At 42.1% G+C, this 14,540-nt stretch overlaps 1 protein-coding gene across 13 annotated transcripts in view; it reads left to right on the top strand.

The window, feature by feature from the left end:
- adgrl3.1 (adhesion G protein-coupled receptor L3.1) overlaps positions 1-14,540 on the top strand; it is a 450,501-nt gene that overhangs the window by 186,262 nt on the left and 249,699 nt on the right. For 8 of the 13 annotated variants that reach the window (XM_059026057.1, XM_034035060.3, XM_034035058.3 and 5 more), the window contains 2 exons: positions 1,746-1,760; positions 8,171-8,971. The exons of 1 other annotated variant lie outside the window; for it this stretch is intronic. In XM_059026057.1, coding sequence (XP_058882040.1) covers positions 1,746-1,760; positions 8,171-8,971 — 816 coding nt within the window. The remainder of the gene's footprint in view (positions 1-1,745; positions 1,761-8,170; positions 8,972-14,540) is intronic. 4 more of the 13 variants (XM_059026051.1, XM_059026100.1, XM_059026092.1 and 1 more) reach the window with 1 other exon arrangement.

Raw genomic sequence — 14,540 nt, 5'->3', positions numbered from 1 at the left:
ATTTTAATTTTTATTTTGGACTTTGCCCAGAACACATACATGTACCTGGAAGATATTTTAAATTATGTCTTTTAAATATGTTAATTGGAGTTTGATTTTATTTTCAATGGTTTAAGATGACCAATCAGAACATTTCTAATATGTCTACCCCTCTTATTTCCTGGCAACTCATTTGCATCCACTGTACTCGTGTTGGATGTAGACTATGGATTGGAACTCTAATATCCAAGATTAAAATACATTAAGGGATTAACTGTAGGGATTGTACTGAATTTAAACCTTAGTAAAACAAGAATCTGCTTGTAATAAGCAATTCAACTGCATGTCAATTAGTTCTTTAATTGAAAAAAAAAAGTCATACTCTTATTTACATTTCAGCTACTCGTAGCTGCTCTCGAATTTGCTGTGGTTCATGGAAACGTGGTACAATAACTAATGTCCCAAAGTAGATATACCTACACAGAACTTTGATATTAAATATTTTGTTTGTGAACTTTTGTTGTTTATATATTGTTTGAGCTATATTTATACATCTTTATGTGGATGTGTTTTTATTATACAGTTTTCTATATACAGTCAAATGACCTCTGTAAGATACTTGTTGCAGTATTCAAAAATACTGAAAAAGCAGTTGCTTGTTCATATTTAATATCTAAAAAAATATATATTAGAATTGTGTAAGATTCAGATGGATTGGCGATGATTGCCAAACAGAAAGTTAATTATAAACAGTAATAAGAAAACAAGTTGTTTAAAAAAAAAAAAGAGATTGTGTTTGAGCAATTAAAATTAGTATGTGCCAAGAGAAAGCATTTGCAAATGACTTGAATTCCTTCATAAGTACATAAGAAGAACATAAGAAAGGTTACAAACGAGAGGAGGCCAGTTGGCTGATCTTGCTCGTTTGGTTGTTAAGCTTATTGATCCCAGAACCTCATCAAGCAGCTTCTTGAAGGATCCCAGGGTGTCAGCGTTCTCACTGCAGAAATTCATTTCAAAATGATAATTTTGAAAAGCATAGTATGAAGCAGTCGAACGACAGGAATGTTGCAAAAGGATGTGGTGTAAAGTGATTTAAACTGAGATACCAAGATTCATTCTCACATTAAATAAAGGATTTAAGGTTTAAGACTGCTTTCGGTCTTATTGACCTGTTACTAAGTAAATATTTTATGTTCTCCCATATTGTTATGCTCATAATCATAAATGTTGTCAAATGTTCTATTTGTTATTCAGCCTTGCACATGATCATATTTAAGTTGGACTGTCTTGTAATGCACTTTCCTGCTGCTAGCTTGGATTTCAAAATACAAGTAGGATGATGTGAAGGTCTTAAAAGTAACGTATGGGTCTATATCAGAAACTACTCACCCATGTATGAATAAATGGATCATTAACACATAATAGTGTAAAAACCATCCCTGCTCATCCCCACTCTTTCCGATTGAAATTTTCCTCTTCCTAATGAAATGGCCACAATGCATAAATATAGTTTACTTTAAAATATATATTTTTAATTGATGAAAAGACAAAATGCATGTAGCTTAAGAATGTGCAGATAATCTTGCTTTGCTTATTTGAATGATTATTGATTGACACACTTGATGCTGAAAATACAATGCTATGACCATTAAAGCATCATTAAGCTATTTTCTTTTGTGTTCTCTCTCTCTCTCTCTCTCTCTCTCTCTCTCTCTCTCTCTCTCTCTCTCTCTCTCTCTCTCTCTCTCCAATGCCTAAAATAGAAGTGGAACAAAAAGGTAATTAAACCTCCTTTACAAACTTGTATATATTTATTTATTTGCTTAAGTCTAACTAATAGTTATATGCCTTTTCTAATTATGCTATCATTTTGCTGCCGAGTTTGTATTATTCACCATCAATTTGTTGAAGTGCATTCTGGAGAAACATGGTAAAGTGTTTCCTACATTGAAGCATTGATACTTGTTTTGTGATTTTGCTGAATAATAAATACATAAATGTTCACTAAAGCAACCTGTAAAGAGTAAGTAGTGGGGTTCCAATAAATATAGCGTTATACATCCCCATGTGTTGCTACAACTGTTTCAATAACGTACCTGGTCATTTTTCTTTTCAATGTTAACAGCTTTTTACACTTATAACTTTTAAGTCTGTTTCAAAGTTATTTTCAAACTGTCTGCTCTAGTGCACTGGGGTTTGAGATATGTCCTCTAAATCACTGCAGAAAGAATGATTAAAAAAAAAAAAACCTTAACAAGTGCTCTGGCTTCTTTGTTCCTTACCACATCATAGATTTTTTTGCTGTGTTACCTGTTTGACAATATGGGCAATAATCTGTTATTTAAACAGTTGTAGAACACGTGGGGATGTGTAACGCTATATTTTTCGGAACCCCGCTATTTACTCTAAGTCCTTTTTCGCGAACATACAAGAAATTAATAACGTCTGTGCTACCGAACTACTGGGGATAAATGTCGTCACTTCCAAAATGTTCAGAAAGTGAGGGTTTATTTTCATAACTATTAGTCTCGTAAGCAATATATTTAAACAAGACCTGGACTAAAAACTTTACCCAATCCTTATAATATGACCACCAAATGAGCAGACTAAAGGGTTCACAACAGAGAAATGGGCCTAATTGAGGTAGATCTTCAGACCTGGTGAGTATATAGTATAGTTGAATATCTGAAAGTGTATTCATCAGATTGTCAATTAACTGGACCAATACCTGGTCCCAATATAAAAAAAATTCTAGCCTGCAAAACCCAAACCAAGTGTTCATTGGTTTAGGTTTTGCATACTAAAGTTCATAACTGGCAGTAGTTGTTGGTCTTGCAATGCACGTTTAGGGCTGTGTGACAAGTTGGCTGGGCGGTGACGTCAGACAGAAGCAGGAACTAAAAACACTGACACCAACTCTGCAGTTTTAAATAATAAAGACGCAGCGCGCCATTTATTCAAATACAAAATAAATAAAAGGTTTAAACAAAAAGAAACTTGCTCACAGAGCGAAAATAAATATTTTAAATAAAACAAATCACAAACACAAAATATAAATATAAATACAGGTCAGGCTGGGCAGTCGCTGTCACTGTTTCTGTATATTTTAAGGTTTGTTTTCTCTCTCCTCCCTCTCTCCACTCTCGCTCCTCATACACCCACCTTGAGTGCAGCGAGCTGCAGGCTTTTATAGAGGTGACCATCTCCCGATTAGCAACAAATCAATCACTCAATTAACTCGGGAGATGGCCACCTTCTGCACGAGGTTTTTAAATTATTCCTGGCAGAGGACGAGCACCAATCTCGCCTCTGCCAGAACACGTTTTAAAAATAAACAAAACCACACGGCTACGCCGTCGTCTATAAATACAATAATAAATACAAAAACAATAACAAAACCTGCGGCGTTTCGCCGTCATATTTACACAACTAAATCATAAAACAAACAAACACAAAACAATAATCTGCACAGGGGCGGAGGGGGGGAACCCCGTTCTAAAAATAAATAAATAAATAAATACGTACAGGGCTGCTCGCCCTGTTAGATATCTCCCCCGCCCCCCCCCCCCCCCCTTGTGCGCAGCACACATGGCCCAACGGCCACCTCCCCCCTTAGTCCCAAAGTCCCGGCTAACAGTCCCGGCCCAGGAACAGGGAAAGCAAGGTGTCTCAGGGGGCGGCCACGACGGGACGTCCTCCTCCCACCCAAACAGCTCTAGTGTCCCGGTGCACTGCGCACAGACCGGCTCCTCCAGCCAAATAAATTTTCGGGGTGGTCTCCAGACCTCCCCCCCCTTCTTCGTGGCCGGCAGCTCCCCTCCGTGGGGCTCTGGCCACAGTGTTTCCTGCCACGAAAGTGAGGCTGGGTGAGCGGGTCTCCTGACCTCCCCCCCTTTCTTCATGGCCGGCAGCTCCCCTTCATGGGGCTCCAGCCACAGCACCTCCTGCTGCATGGCAGGACCGGCAGCGACCCCAGGCGAAGCAGGACCCTCGGCGACCCCAGGCGAAGCAGGACCCTGGGCGACCCCAGGCGAAGCAGACCCTCGGCAACCCCAGGCGAAGCAGAGCTGGCGACGATCCCAGGCGATGGCAGCAGCGGCGGACCCTCGGGAGGCGAGCCCCTGGCCATGGAGGCGGCAGTGGGAGCTCCACTTCTCCCTCGTACCCTGTAACTGGTGCGGAGCAACAGGCAGCCCCAGGCGATGCGGAGCAACAGGCAGCCCCAGGCGATCCAGGCGTGGCATCCCTGAGCGGTGCATGGCAGGCATCCTTGGGCAGTGCAAAGCAGGCATCTTTGGGCGGTGCGAGGCAGGCATCCTTGGGCAGTGCGAGGCAGGCATCCCTGAGCGGTGGCGAACTGGCATCCTCAGGCGATGGCGAACTGGCATCCCCAGGCGATGCACAACAGGGCGGCAGCGGTCCCTCAGGAGGTGACGGCCGCAGCAGACCCTCAGGAGGCGATTGCAGGAGGGGAGCCAGGACCAGTGGTGGTGCTGGGATTGGCCCTCTTCTCAGCCACGGTGACCTGGCGGTTTTCCTCCTTGCTCTTTTTAGCAGCCTATGCAAGGGTAGCTGCGGACCGCCAGCATCTTCTCCCGGTCCGTCCTGTCTTAAAGGGAGAGGCAGCTCAACTAAATCATAAAACAAACAAACACAAAACAATAATCTGCACGGGGCGGAGGGGGGAAACCCCGTTCTAAAAATAAATAAATAAATACGTACAGGGCTGCTCGCCCTGTTAGATATCTCCCCCGCCCCCCCCCCCCCCTTGTGCGCAGCACACATGGCCCAACGGCCACCTCCCCCCTTAGTCCCAAAGTCCCGGCTAACAGTCCCGGCCCAGGAACAGGGAAAGCAAGGTGTCTCAGGGGGCGGCCACGACGGGACGTCCTCCTCCCACCCAAACAGCTCTAGTGTCCCGGTGCACTGCGCACAGACCGGCTCCTCCAGCCAAATAAATTTTCGGGGTGGTCTCCAGACCTCCCCCCCCTTCTTCGTGGCCGGCAGCTCCCCTCCGTGGGGCTCTGGCCACAGTGTTTCCTGCCACGAAAGTGAGGCTGGGTGAGCGGGTCTCCTGACCTCCCCCCCTTTCTTCATGGCCGGCAGCTCCCCTTCATGGGGCTCCAGCCACAGCACCTCCTGCTGCATGGCAGGACCGGCAGCGACCCCAGGCGAAGCAGGACCCTCGGCGACCCCAGGCAAAGCAGGACCCTCGGCGACCCCAGGTGAAGCAGAGCTGGCGACGATCCCAGGCGACTGCGAGGCAGACATCCTTGGGCGGTGCGAGGCAGACATCCTTGGGCGGTGCGAGGCAGGCATCCTTGGGCGGTGCGAGGCAGGCATCCCTGGGCAGTGTGAGGCAGGCATCCCTGAGCGGTGGCGAACTGGCATCCTTAGGCGATGGCGAACTGACATCCCCAGGCGATGCACAACAGGGCGGCAGCGGTCCCTCAAGAGGTGACGGCCGCAGCAGACCCTCAGGAGGCGATTGTAGGAGGGGAGCCAGGACCAGTGGTGGTGCTGGGATTGGCCCCCTTCTCAGCCACGGTGACCTGGCGGTTTTCCTCCTTGCTCTTTTTAGCAGCCTATGCAAGGGTAGCTGCGGACCGCCAGCATCTTCTCCCGGTCCGTCCTGTCTTAAAGGGAGAGGCAGCTCCTGCTGCTCTGCTCCTAGTGAAGGCGGCAGGGACTCCTCCCCTTCTGGCTGCGAAGGCGGCAGGAGCTCCTCCCCTTCTGGCTGCGAAGGAGAAACCAGCAGGCATGCTCCCTCTGCTGGTGGCGACGATGGAGGCGAAACCAGCAAGGCATGCTCCCTCTGCTGGTGGCGGCGATGGAGGCGGAACCAGCAGGTACTCTACCTCTGCTGGTGGAGGTGGGAGCGACCCGCAGTCCTCCCTTGGCGATGGAGGTGGAACCAGCAGGTACTCTTCCTCTGCTGGTGGAGGTGGGAGCGGTAAGTCATCCTCCCACAACGGTGGAGGTGGCACCAGCAGGTATTCGGCCTCTGCTGGTGGAGGTGGGAGGGGCAAGTCGTCCTCCCAGGGCGGTGGAGGCGGCACCAGCAGGAACTCTCCCTCTGCTGGAGGAGGTGGGAGCGAGACACAGTCCTCCCACGGAGGTGGAACCAGCAGGAACTCTCCCTCTGCTGGTGGAGATGTGGCCTGTAGACGTTTGGCCTTCTCCCTCTTGGACTGTGGAGGCAGCAACTCCCCCCTCTTGGGCTGTGGACGTTCGGGCTCCTCCCACTCAGGCGCAGGACGTTCGGGCTCCTCCCACTCAGGCGCAGGACATTCGGGCTCCTCCCTCTCAGGCGCAGGATGTTCGGGCTCCTCCCACTTGACTCTTCTCCTGCAGCTGTAATCCCATTCTTCGGGGAGGGGGCAATTAACTGGGAAATGCCCCCGCTCCCCACAGATGCAACAACAGTACACCTGGCTTATGCTGTGGAGGGCTTCCCAGCTGATCTCCTCCTGTGCCAGCTGTTGCTGTTGTTGCAGCTGCTGCTTTCTGCAGCTCTTCCTCCTTCCTCCCAACCTCTTTCCTCCCATTCTCCTTCCTCACTCAGTTTCTCCACACGCAAATAAAAAAAATGAAAAAAACTGCACTATCCTCTTCTGCCTGAGTCTAGGAGGCGCTGGTGATCCCACTGCTGCAGTTTTAAATAATAAAGACGTGGCGTGCCGTTTATTCAAATGCAAAAATAAATAAAAGGTTTAAACAAAAAGAAACTTGCTCACAGAATGAAAATAAATATTTTAAATAAAAGAAATCACAAACACAAAATAAAAATACAGGTCAGGCTGGGCAGTCACTGTCACTGTTCCTGTATATTTTAAAGTTTGTTTTCTCTCTCCTCGCTCTCTCCACTCTCGCTCCTCATACACCCACCTTGAGTGCAGCGAGCTGCAGGCTTTTATAGAGGTGACCATCTCCCGATTAGCAATAAATCAATCACTCAATTAACTCGGGAGATGGCCACCTTCTGCAAGAGGTTTTTAAATTATTCCTGGCAGAGGACGAGCACCAATCTCGCCTCTGCCAGAACACATTTTAAAAATAAACAAAACCACACGGCTACGCCGTCGTCTATAAATATAATAATAAATACAAAAACAATAACAAAACCTGTTGCGTTTCGCCGTCATATTTACACAACTAAATCATAAAACAAACAAACACAAAACAATAATCTGCACAGGGGCAGAGGGGGGAAACCCTGATCTAAAAATGAATAAATAAATAAATAAATAAATATGTACAGGGCTGCTCACCCTGTACAGTCAGATATCTAGAAATTTTCAGTGGGGAACATACATTAATTAAAGTCAGAACATTCCAGCTCAGTATTTCTGCTTCAAATAAAGTAATGTTGTGAACCATGAGCTCATCTGAAAATGTATGTAAAATTCTCTCTTCCTGTAAATGACAATTCTTTACTTTTTTTATACCTATACCCCCCCCCCCCAGTACTTCCATTATTTACTGCTTTTTAAAAATAATGTTGTTTCCCTATGGCACATACTTATCATATAGATTTACTAAAGCTTGTTGTAGATTGTGTAGCTGTTTCAATGTTCATTTTCAAAGACTGATTTTCTCCACTCAACTATTATTTTGGGAAAAGGATAGTCTTCACTGTTTTTCAGTAATGATAACCACAATGTCTGCCTTTGTGCCATTTGAATAACCATTTTAATGTATTTGCCCATGGCTTGCCTGCTTATTTAGTTTCTTATATGTTTATTTTAGGATTTGTTTCCCAATCTGTACAAACAACAGCACAAACCACCCAATCTCCTGTCTTGCACAGTTTTATATGACAAAATGTTGAAAAATAACAAGTTTACTGCACTGTGTTTACTTTTCTTTCTACATGGGTGAAGGGCTTTTGTCTGAAACATCCTGAAAAATGATTATCATTTAAACCTTTTGTGTACATCCAAAAAATAAGTCATTTTTGTATACTGCAGTTATACCTCCTTTCAAAAACATTATATATATATATATATATATATATATATATATATATATATATATATATAATCATCTTCAAATAAAAAAATTTGGACAACAGGCAGATATGTATTGTTTAACAACAGTTTACAAATTCTAGGATTAAATGCAGTATGTCTGACTGTATAACATTGACAAAAATACAAACTTTTTTTTTTCATCTCAACTCTTATAGTTTTCCTGTGCCCTGGTTTGCTAAGAGGTGTATATCAAAGTGAGCACCTGTTTGAATCAGACCACCAATCAGGGTCTTGGTGCAAGGATCCCCTTCAGGCTTCAGATAAGATCTACTACATGCCCTGGACTCCATATAGGACTGACACGTTGACAGAGTATTCTTCCAAGGAGGACTTCATAGCGGGGCGGCCCACCACCACTTACAAGCTGCCCCACCGGGTGGATGGAACAGGCTTCGTTGTGTATGATGGGGCACTGTTTTTCAACAAAGAGCGCACACGCAACATTGTGAAATTTGACCTTCGCACACGCATCAAGAGTGGGGAGGCCATCATTGCAAGTGCCAACTATCATGACACATCTCCCTATCGCTGGGGTGGCAAGTCTGACATTGATCTGGCGGTGGATGAAAACGGGCTCTGGGTCATCTATGCCACCGAGCAGAACAATGGAAAAATAGTAATTAGCCAATTGAACCCTTATACTCTGCGCATCGAGGGGACCTGGGACACAGCCTATGACAAGAGGTCAGCCTCCAATGCCTTCATGATCTGCGGCATTCTCTATGTGATCAAATCGGTCTATGAAGATGATGACAATGAAGCCACTGGGAACAAAATTGACTACATCTACAATACTGAGCTTAGCAAAGATGGCTACACTGACATGCCCTTCCCCAATTCATATCAGTACATAGCAGCTGTGGATTACAATCCAAGAGACAATTTGCTCTACGTTTGGAACAACTACCATGTAGTGAAGTATTCTTTGGATTTCGGACCAATGGATAACAGGCCAGGTAGGTACTGTTTGTTTTCTTAAGATAAAAGATCTAGTTGAATCCAAGCCAGTTGAACCTAAAATTTAAAAACATTCCATGCTATATTTTTGGTTTGTAGAGGTTTTTGAGCTTTCTGTTGTATCTTTTTAGATTACTACAGTGACTCAAAAAAGTATGGCAAGTATTTATAATAAGGTGTGTCCTCCTATAAAATTAGTTTATATTGATTTGTGCTATAATATTGGATCGTTATTGCGGAGGGCGAGGGATTGGTTCTTAAAGTGTTTATGGAAGGCTACTGCTAGAGGTATCAGCTACAGTGCAGCAGTGTTTATAAAGTGGTTTGAAAAAGGTGCTGGTGTGCACAGAAGCAAATGTGTCTACCTACATATTTATATTTAGATTTTTTTATGACTTGTTATTGTTTTAATATTATACAATGAAAACATAAAAATAGTTTTACTATCCATTGCTTTTCGATTACGGGTCATAAAAGGTCTATATAAATTAAATGTTTGAAAAGCTTTTTTCCTAGTGACTGCTGTTGAAGTTTTGGGGTGTTTCCAAATGGGATTATACTACATGCTACCCACTGGGGGGCTCATGAAACACCTTCAATAGATCATATATTTAATTTCTTTGCCTCACACTAACCTTTGCAGCCCAGAGAACCTTTAGAAAAATCATCCATTTATATTTTTCTTTGTATTCCAAATATAGTTGTTTACTCCAACAATCAAGGTAAGCAAGAGAAATAATACATGCAGTGTTTTTCCTTTAATGCCCACCCATTAGTTTCTATAATTGCACTGTACTGTATTGTTTTGGAATTGTTCTTCAAAACAACTCGCCTCTTTAATATAACACGTGTTTTCAACATGTGCAGTCTGCATTGTATAAGTGACATTCCCATTAAGACAATCACAGCTCACAGAGGTAATAAAATAGCCAATCAGATAGCACACAGGATCTGTTTCCTCATGCACACAGCACACATAATTTTGATTAGGTTAGCGAAGCGAAGGCTTGTTCAAACTATTTTACTTTGTGTCAAATTTAAATTCACTAGCAAAAAAGTAGTTGGAGATGTCACGGAAGCGAAATGTGGAGGGGGAACAAAATCGTTAGCCAGATTATTTTTTCACTAAATAATTTTGACGACAAGGCAACATGTCTGATTTGTAGTGCACGGTTGTCGTTATGAAAGATTATACCGTACAACATCACTATGACATGCTGCACAAAGCAACGTATTTTGAGTTTACTGGAAATGAAAGAAGCTATGGAGTCTCAACGAAAGGAAAGGACTTTTTTAACTTCAAGAAGCCATGGAAAGTGCAGAATTACCTTGGAAGAAACTAAATGGTGGGATTACAACAGAGGGTGCACCAAATATGTGAGCAAAAGAGTGGACTGGCTAGCTGGAAAAAATTAAAGAAAGAAATGCAGAAGTACCCATCTTCTTACACTGGACTCTGCATCAACAGGCATTATGTGGAAAAATTGCAGAATTAGAACACGTAATAAGCATTATATATATATATATATATATATATATATATATATGTTTTTTATGTTACCGATAGGATCTATGAGTACTTACTGACTTTGTTTATTTCTTTCTGCATAGGTGTTTAAGTGTGTTACCGCTTACATCTTTATGGCAAGCCAAATTATCATTTAGCGATATCTCAAATGGCATTTTAAGATATCTTTAAATATTTCCAGATATCTCAAATTGAATTCCAGATATCTTAAAATTGTGCAGTTTAAGATATATAAAAATGAAATAAAAATATCTCAAATTGATTTACAGATATCTTAAAATAACGTCCTGTTCATTTAAAGATATCTGTAAAACATTTAGAGATATCTCTAAATAACGTCCTGTTTATTTAAAGATCTTTAAATGGATAGGAAGTCCATTGAAAACATAGAGCATTTTCACAGGAAGTCATTTTGCGGTATCTTGAATGGTGGCGTCTTGTGGGAGGGGGGCGATTAGGACCTTGTTAAGATTTTTACTGTATTGCCTTGCTGCATCCTAGGGATGGTTGCACTAATGTCTCCTGTACCATTTTCGACATGTCATGCTTACATGTTTATGACTCAAATTGATTTTTGACTCCCATCACTAATCTTTCGATATTATCTTGTAATGTGCAAGGTTTAAAATTCCCCAAATTAGCGCTTTATTTGCCTAGATTTACTATGTAGGAAAAAAATTGATGTTGCTATGATTCAGGAGTCTCATCTTAAACAACAAGACATACCCAGACTAGCCAGTAAGTACTACGATGTGGCTGCTTCCTCCTCTGCAGAAAACAAAATGAAAGGCACTCTGATTGTATTGCGCCACAATATCCCGATTACTATTCTGGGCACGACATGAACGCAGTGATAAATCCTACTTTAGACAGGTTGGGGTTGCAGCAGTGCAATACACAGCACCTCGCTTAAGAGCATAAGAACATAAGAAAGTTTACAAACGAGAGGAGGCCATTCAGCCCATCTTGCTCGTTTGGTTGTTAGTAGCTTATTGATCCCAGAATCTCATCAAGCAGCTTCTTGAAGGATCCCAGGGTGTCAGCTTCAACAACATTACTGGGGAGTTGGTTCAATACCCTCACAATTATCTGTGTAAAAAAGTGCCTCCTATTTTCTGTTCTGAATGCCCCTTTATCTAATCTCCATTTGTGACCCCTGGTCCTTGTTTCTTTTTTCAGGTCAAAAAAGTCCCCTGGGTTGACACTGTCTATACCTTTTAGGATTTTGAATGCTTGAAATCAGATCACCACGTAGTCTTCTTTGTTCAAGACTGAATAGATTCAATTCTTTTAGCATGTCTGCATACGACATGCCTTTTAAAACTGGGGTAATTCTGGTTGCTCTTCTTTGCACTCTTTCTAGAGCAGCAATATCCTTTTTGTAACAAGGTGACCAGAACTGAACACAGTATTCTAGGTGAGGTGTTACTAATGCATTGTAAAGTTTTAACATTACTTCCCTTGATTGAAATTCAACACTTCTCACAATATATCCGAGCATCTTGTTGGCCTTTTTTATAGCTTCCCCACATTGTCTAGATGAAGACATTTCTGAGTCAACATAAACTCCTAGGTCTTTTTCATAGATCCCTCTTCAATTTCAGTATCTCCCATATGATATTTATAATGCACATTTTTATTGCCTACGTGCAATACTTTACACTTTTCTCTATTAAATGTCATTTGCCATGTGTCTGCCCAGTTCTGAATGCTGTCTAGATCATTTTGAATGATCTTTGCTGCCGCAACAGTGTTTGCCACTCCTTCTATTTTTGTGTCGTCTGCAAATTTAACAAGTTTGCTTACTATACCAGAATCTAAATCATTAATGTAGATTAGGAATAGCAGAGGACCTAATACTGATCCCTGTGGTACACCACTGGTTACCTCGCTCCATTTTGAGGTTTCTCCTCTATAATCAGTACTTTCTGTTTTCGACATGTTAACCACTCCCTAATCCATGTGCATGCATTTCCTTGAATCCCTACTGTGTTCAGTATTAAGAATTAATCTTTTATGCGTGACTTTGTCAAAAGCTTTCTGGAAATCTAAATAAACCATGTCGTATGCTTTGCAATTATCCATTGTCGATGTTGCATCATCAAAAAAATCAAGCAGGTTAGTTAGACATGATCTCCCTTTCCTAAAACCATGCTGACTGTCTGACCGACCCAGGATATTGTTACCATATAGGTAATTTTCCATTTTAGATCTTATTATAGTTTCCATAAGTTTACATATAATAGAAGTCAGGTGGTCTGTAGTTACATGGTTCGGTTTTGTCTCCCTTTTTGTGGATCGGTATTACATTTGCAATTTTCCAGTCTGTCGGTACAACCCCTGTGTCAAGAGGTTGTTGCATGATCTTGGTTAGCGGTTTGTAAATAACTTCTTTCATTTCTTTGAGTACTATTGGGAGGATCTCATCCGGCCCAGGGGATTTGTCTATTTTAAGAACTCCTAGTCCCTTTAACACTTCTGTCTCTGTTATGCTAAAGTTATTTAAAACTGGATAGGAACAGGTCGACATGTGGGGCACGTTGTCCGTGTCCTCCTTTGTAAAAACCTGTGAAAAGTAATCATTTAATATATTTGCTATTTTTTTTCTTTGTCTATCATTCTTAGACATTTAACCTCCTCTTTGAATGTTCTCTTGCTGTTATAATATTGGAAAAACATTTTGGAATTGGTTTTAGCCCCCTTAGCAATATTGATTTATATCTCTCTCTTGGCCTTTCTAACTTCCTTTTTGACTTGTGTTTGCAGTTCCAAGTACTCTTTCTGTGTACTTTGTTTTTGGTCCCTTTTAAACGTTCTGAAAAGTGCCTTTTTTCACTGAATATTTTTTTTTTAATTGATCTATTAAACCATTTTGGCCATTTTGTTTTAGATTTGTATACTTTTGGGATGTAATTGTTTTGAGCCTCTCGTACTACATTTTTAAAAAACATCCATCCTTTTTCTGTGGATGTTTTCTCTATTTTACTCCAATCTACTTCTGTTAGTCTCTGTTTCATACCTTCATAGTTTGCTTTTCTAAAATTGTAAACCTTAGCTTTAGTCATTACTTTTGGGGTTTTAAAAAACACTTCAAATGAGACCATGTTGTGGTCTGAGCTTGCCAATGGCTCTCTGACCTCTGTTTTAGTTATTCTGTCTCCCGTTATTTGAAAAGACTAAATCAAGGCATGCCTCCCCTCTAGTCGATGCCTTGCCAAATTACTTAGGAAGCAGTCATTTGTCATTTCCATCATTTCAATTTCGTCCGTCGTGCTCCCCACCAGGTTCTCCCATTTTATATGGGGGAAGTTGAAATCCCCCATTAGTATGGCTTCTCCTTTTCTACACGCATTTCGAATGTCATTGTTAACAGATTATTTTGCTCGGCATCTGAATTTGGCGGTCTATAGCATGCTCCTATTATTATGCCCTTTGAATTTTTATCCATTATTCTGACCCATATTGATTTGGCATTGTTTTCTTTGTCCAGATTTAACACCTGGGCTTCAAGACTATTTCTTGTATAGCGCTACCCCTCCGCCTCTTCTGTCCTGCCTGTCTTTCCTATACAGTGTGTACTCACTAATATTATATTCGTCTCCATCACTCTCAGACAACCAAGTTTCTGTAACACCTATCACATCGTAGTTACTTGTTAGTGCTGTGGCACTGCCACTTAAATTGAATGTTTGGTTCTACATGGTACAATAAACATACCATGTATTGCGCCTTAATTGGGCAGCACGGAAGCCTGGCCAGGTTCCAAATACATTTCGAAGTTCTTATTCGCTGGAAGCGGCAGCGTTGTTAATGGAAAGATTGTTTTAGACAAGTATAAATAGTACCTTTGTTACGCCATAGGGGGGTGCTGCTTACTTGCCTTGTGAGTTCCTGTCGTCTCCTTAGTTCCTGTTTAGGGACTCTATTCCTTGTTTTTGAAAAGTCTGCGGCGTTCTTTTTTCCGGGGAAGGTTTTGCCATGGTAGAGCGATCCTGTTTACCTTCGACTGTCGTTCTTGTTGGAAGTTGATTTGTTTTTTT

Source organism: Acipenser ruthenus, chromosome 1 (assembly GCF_902713425.1).
Source record: "Acipenser ruthenus chromosome 1, fAciRut3.2 maternal haplotype, whole genome shotgun sequence".
Classification (NCBI taxonomy): Eukaryota; Metazoa; Chordata; class Actinopteri; order Acipenseriformes; family Acipenseridae; genus Acipenser; species Acipenser ruthenus.
This window is presented reverse-complemented; position numbering and strand designations above follow the sequence as displayed.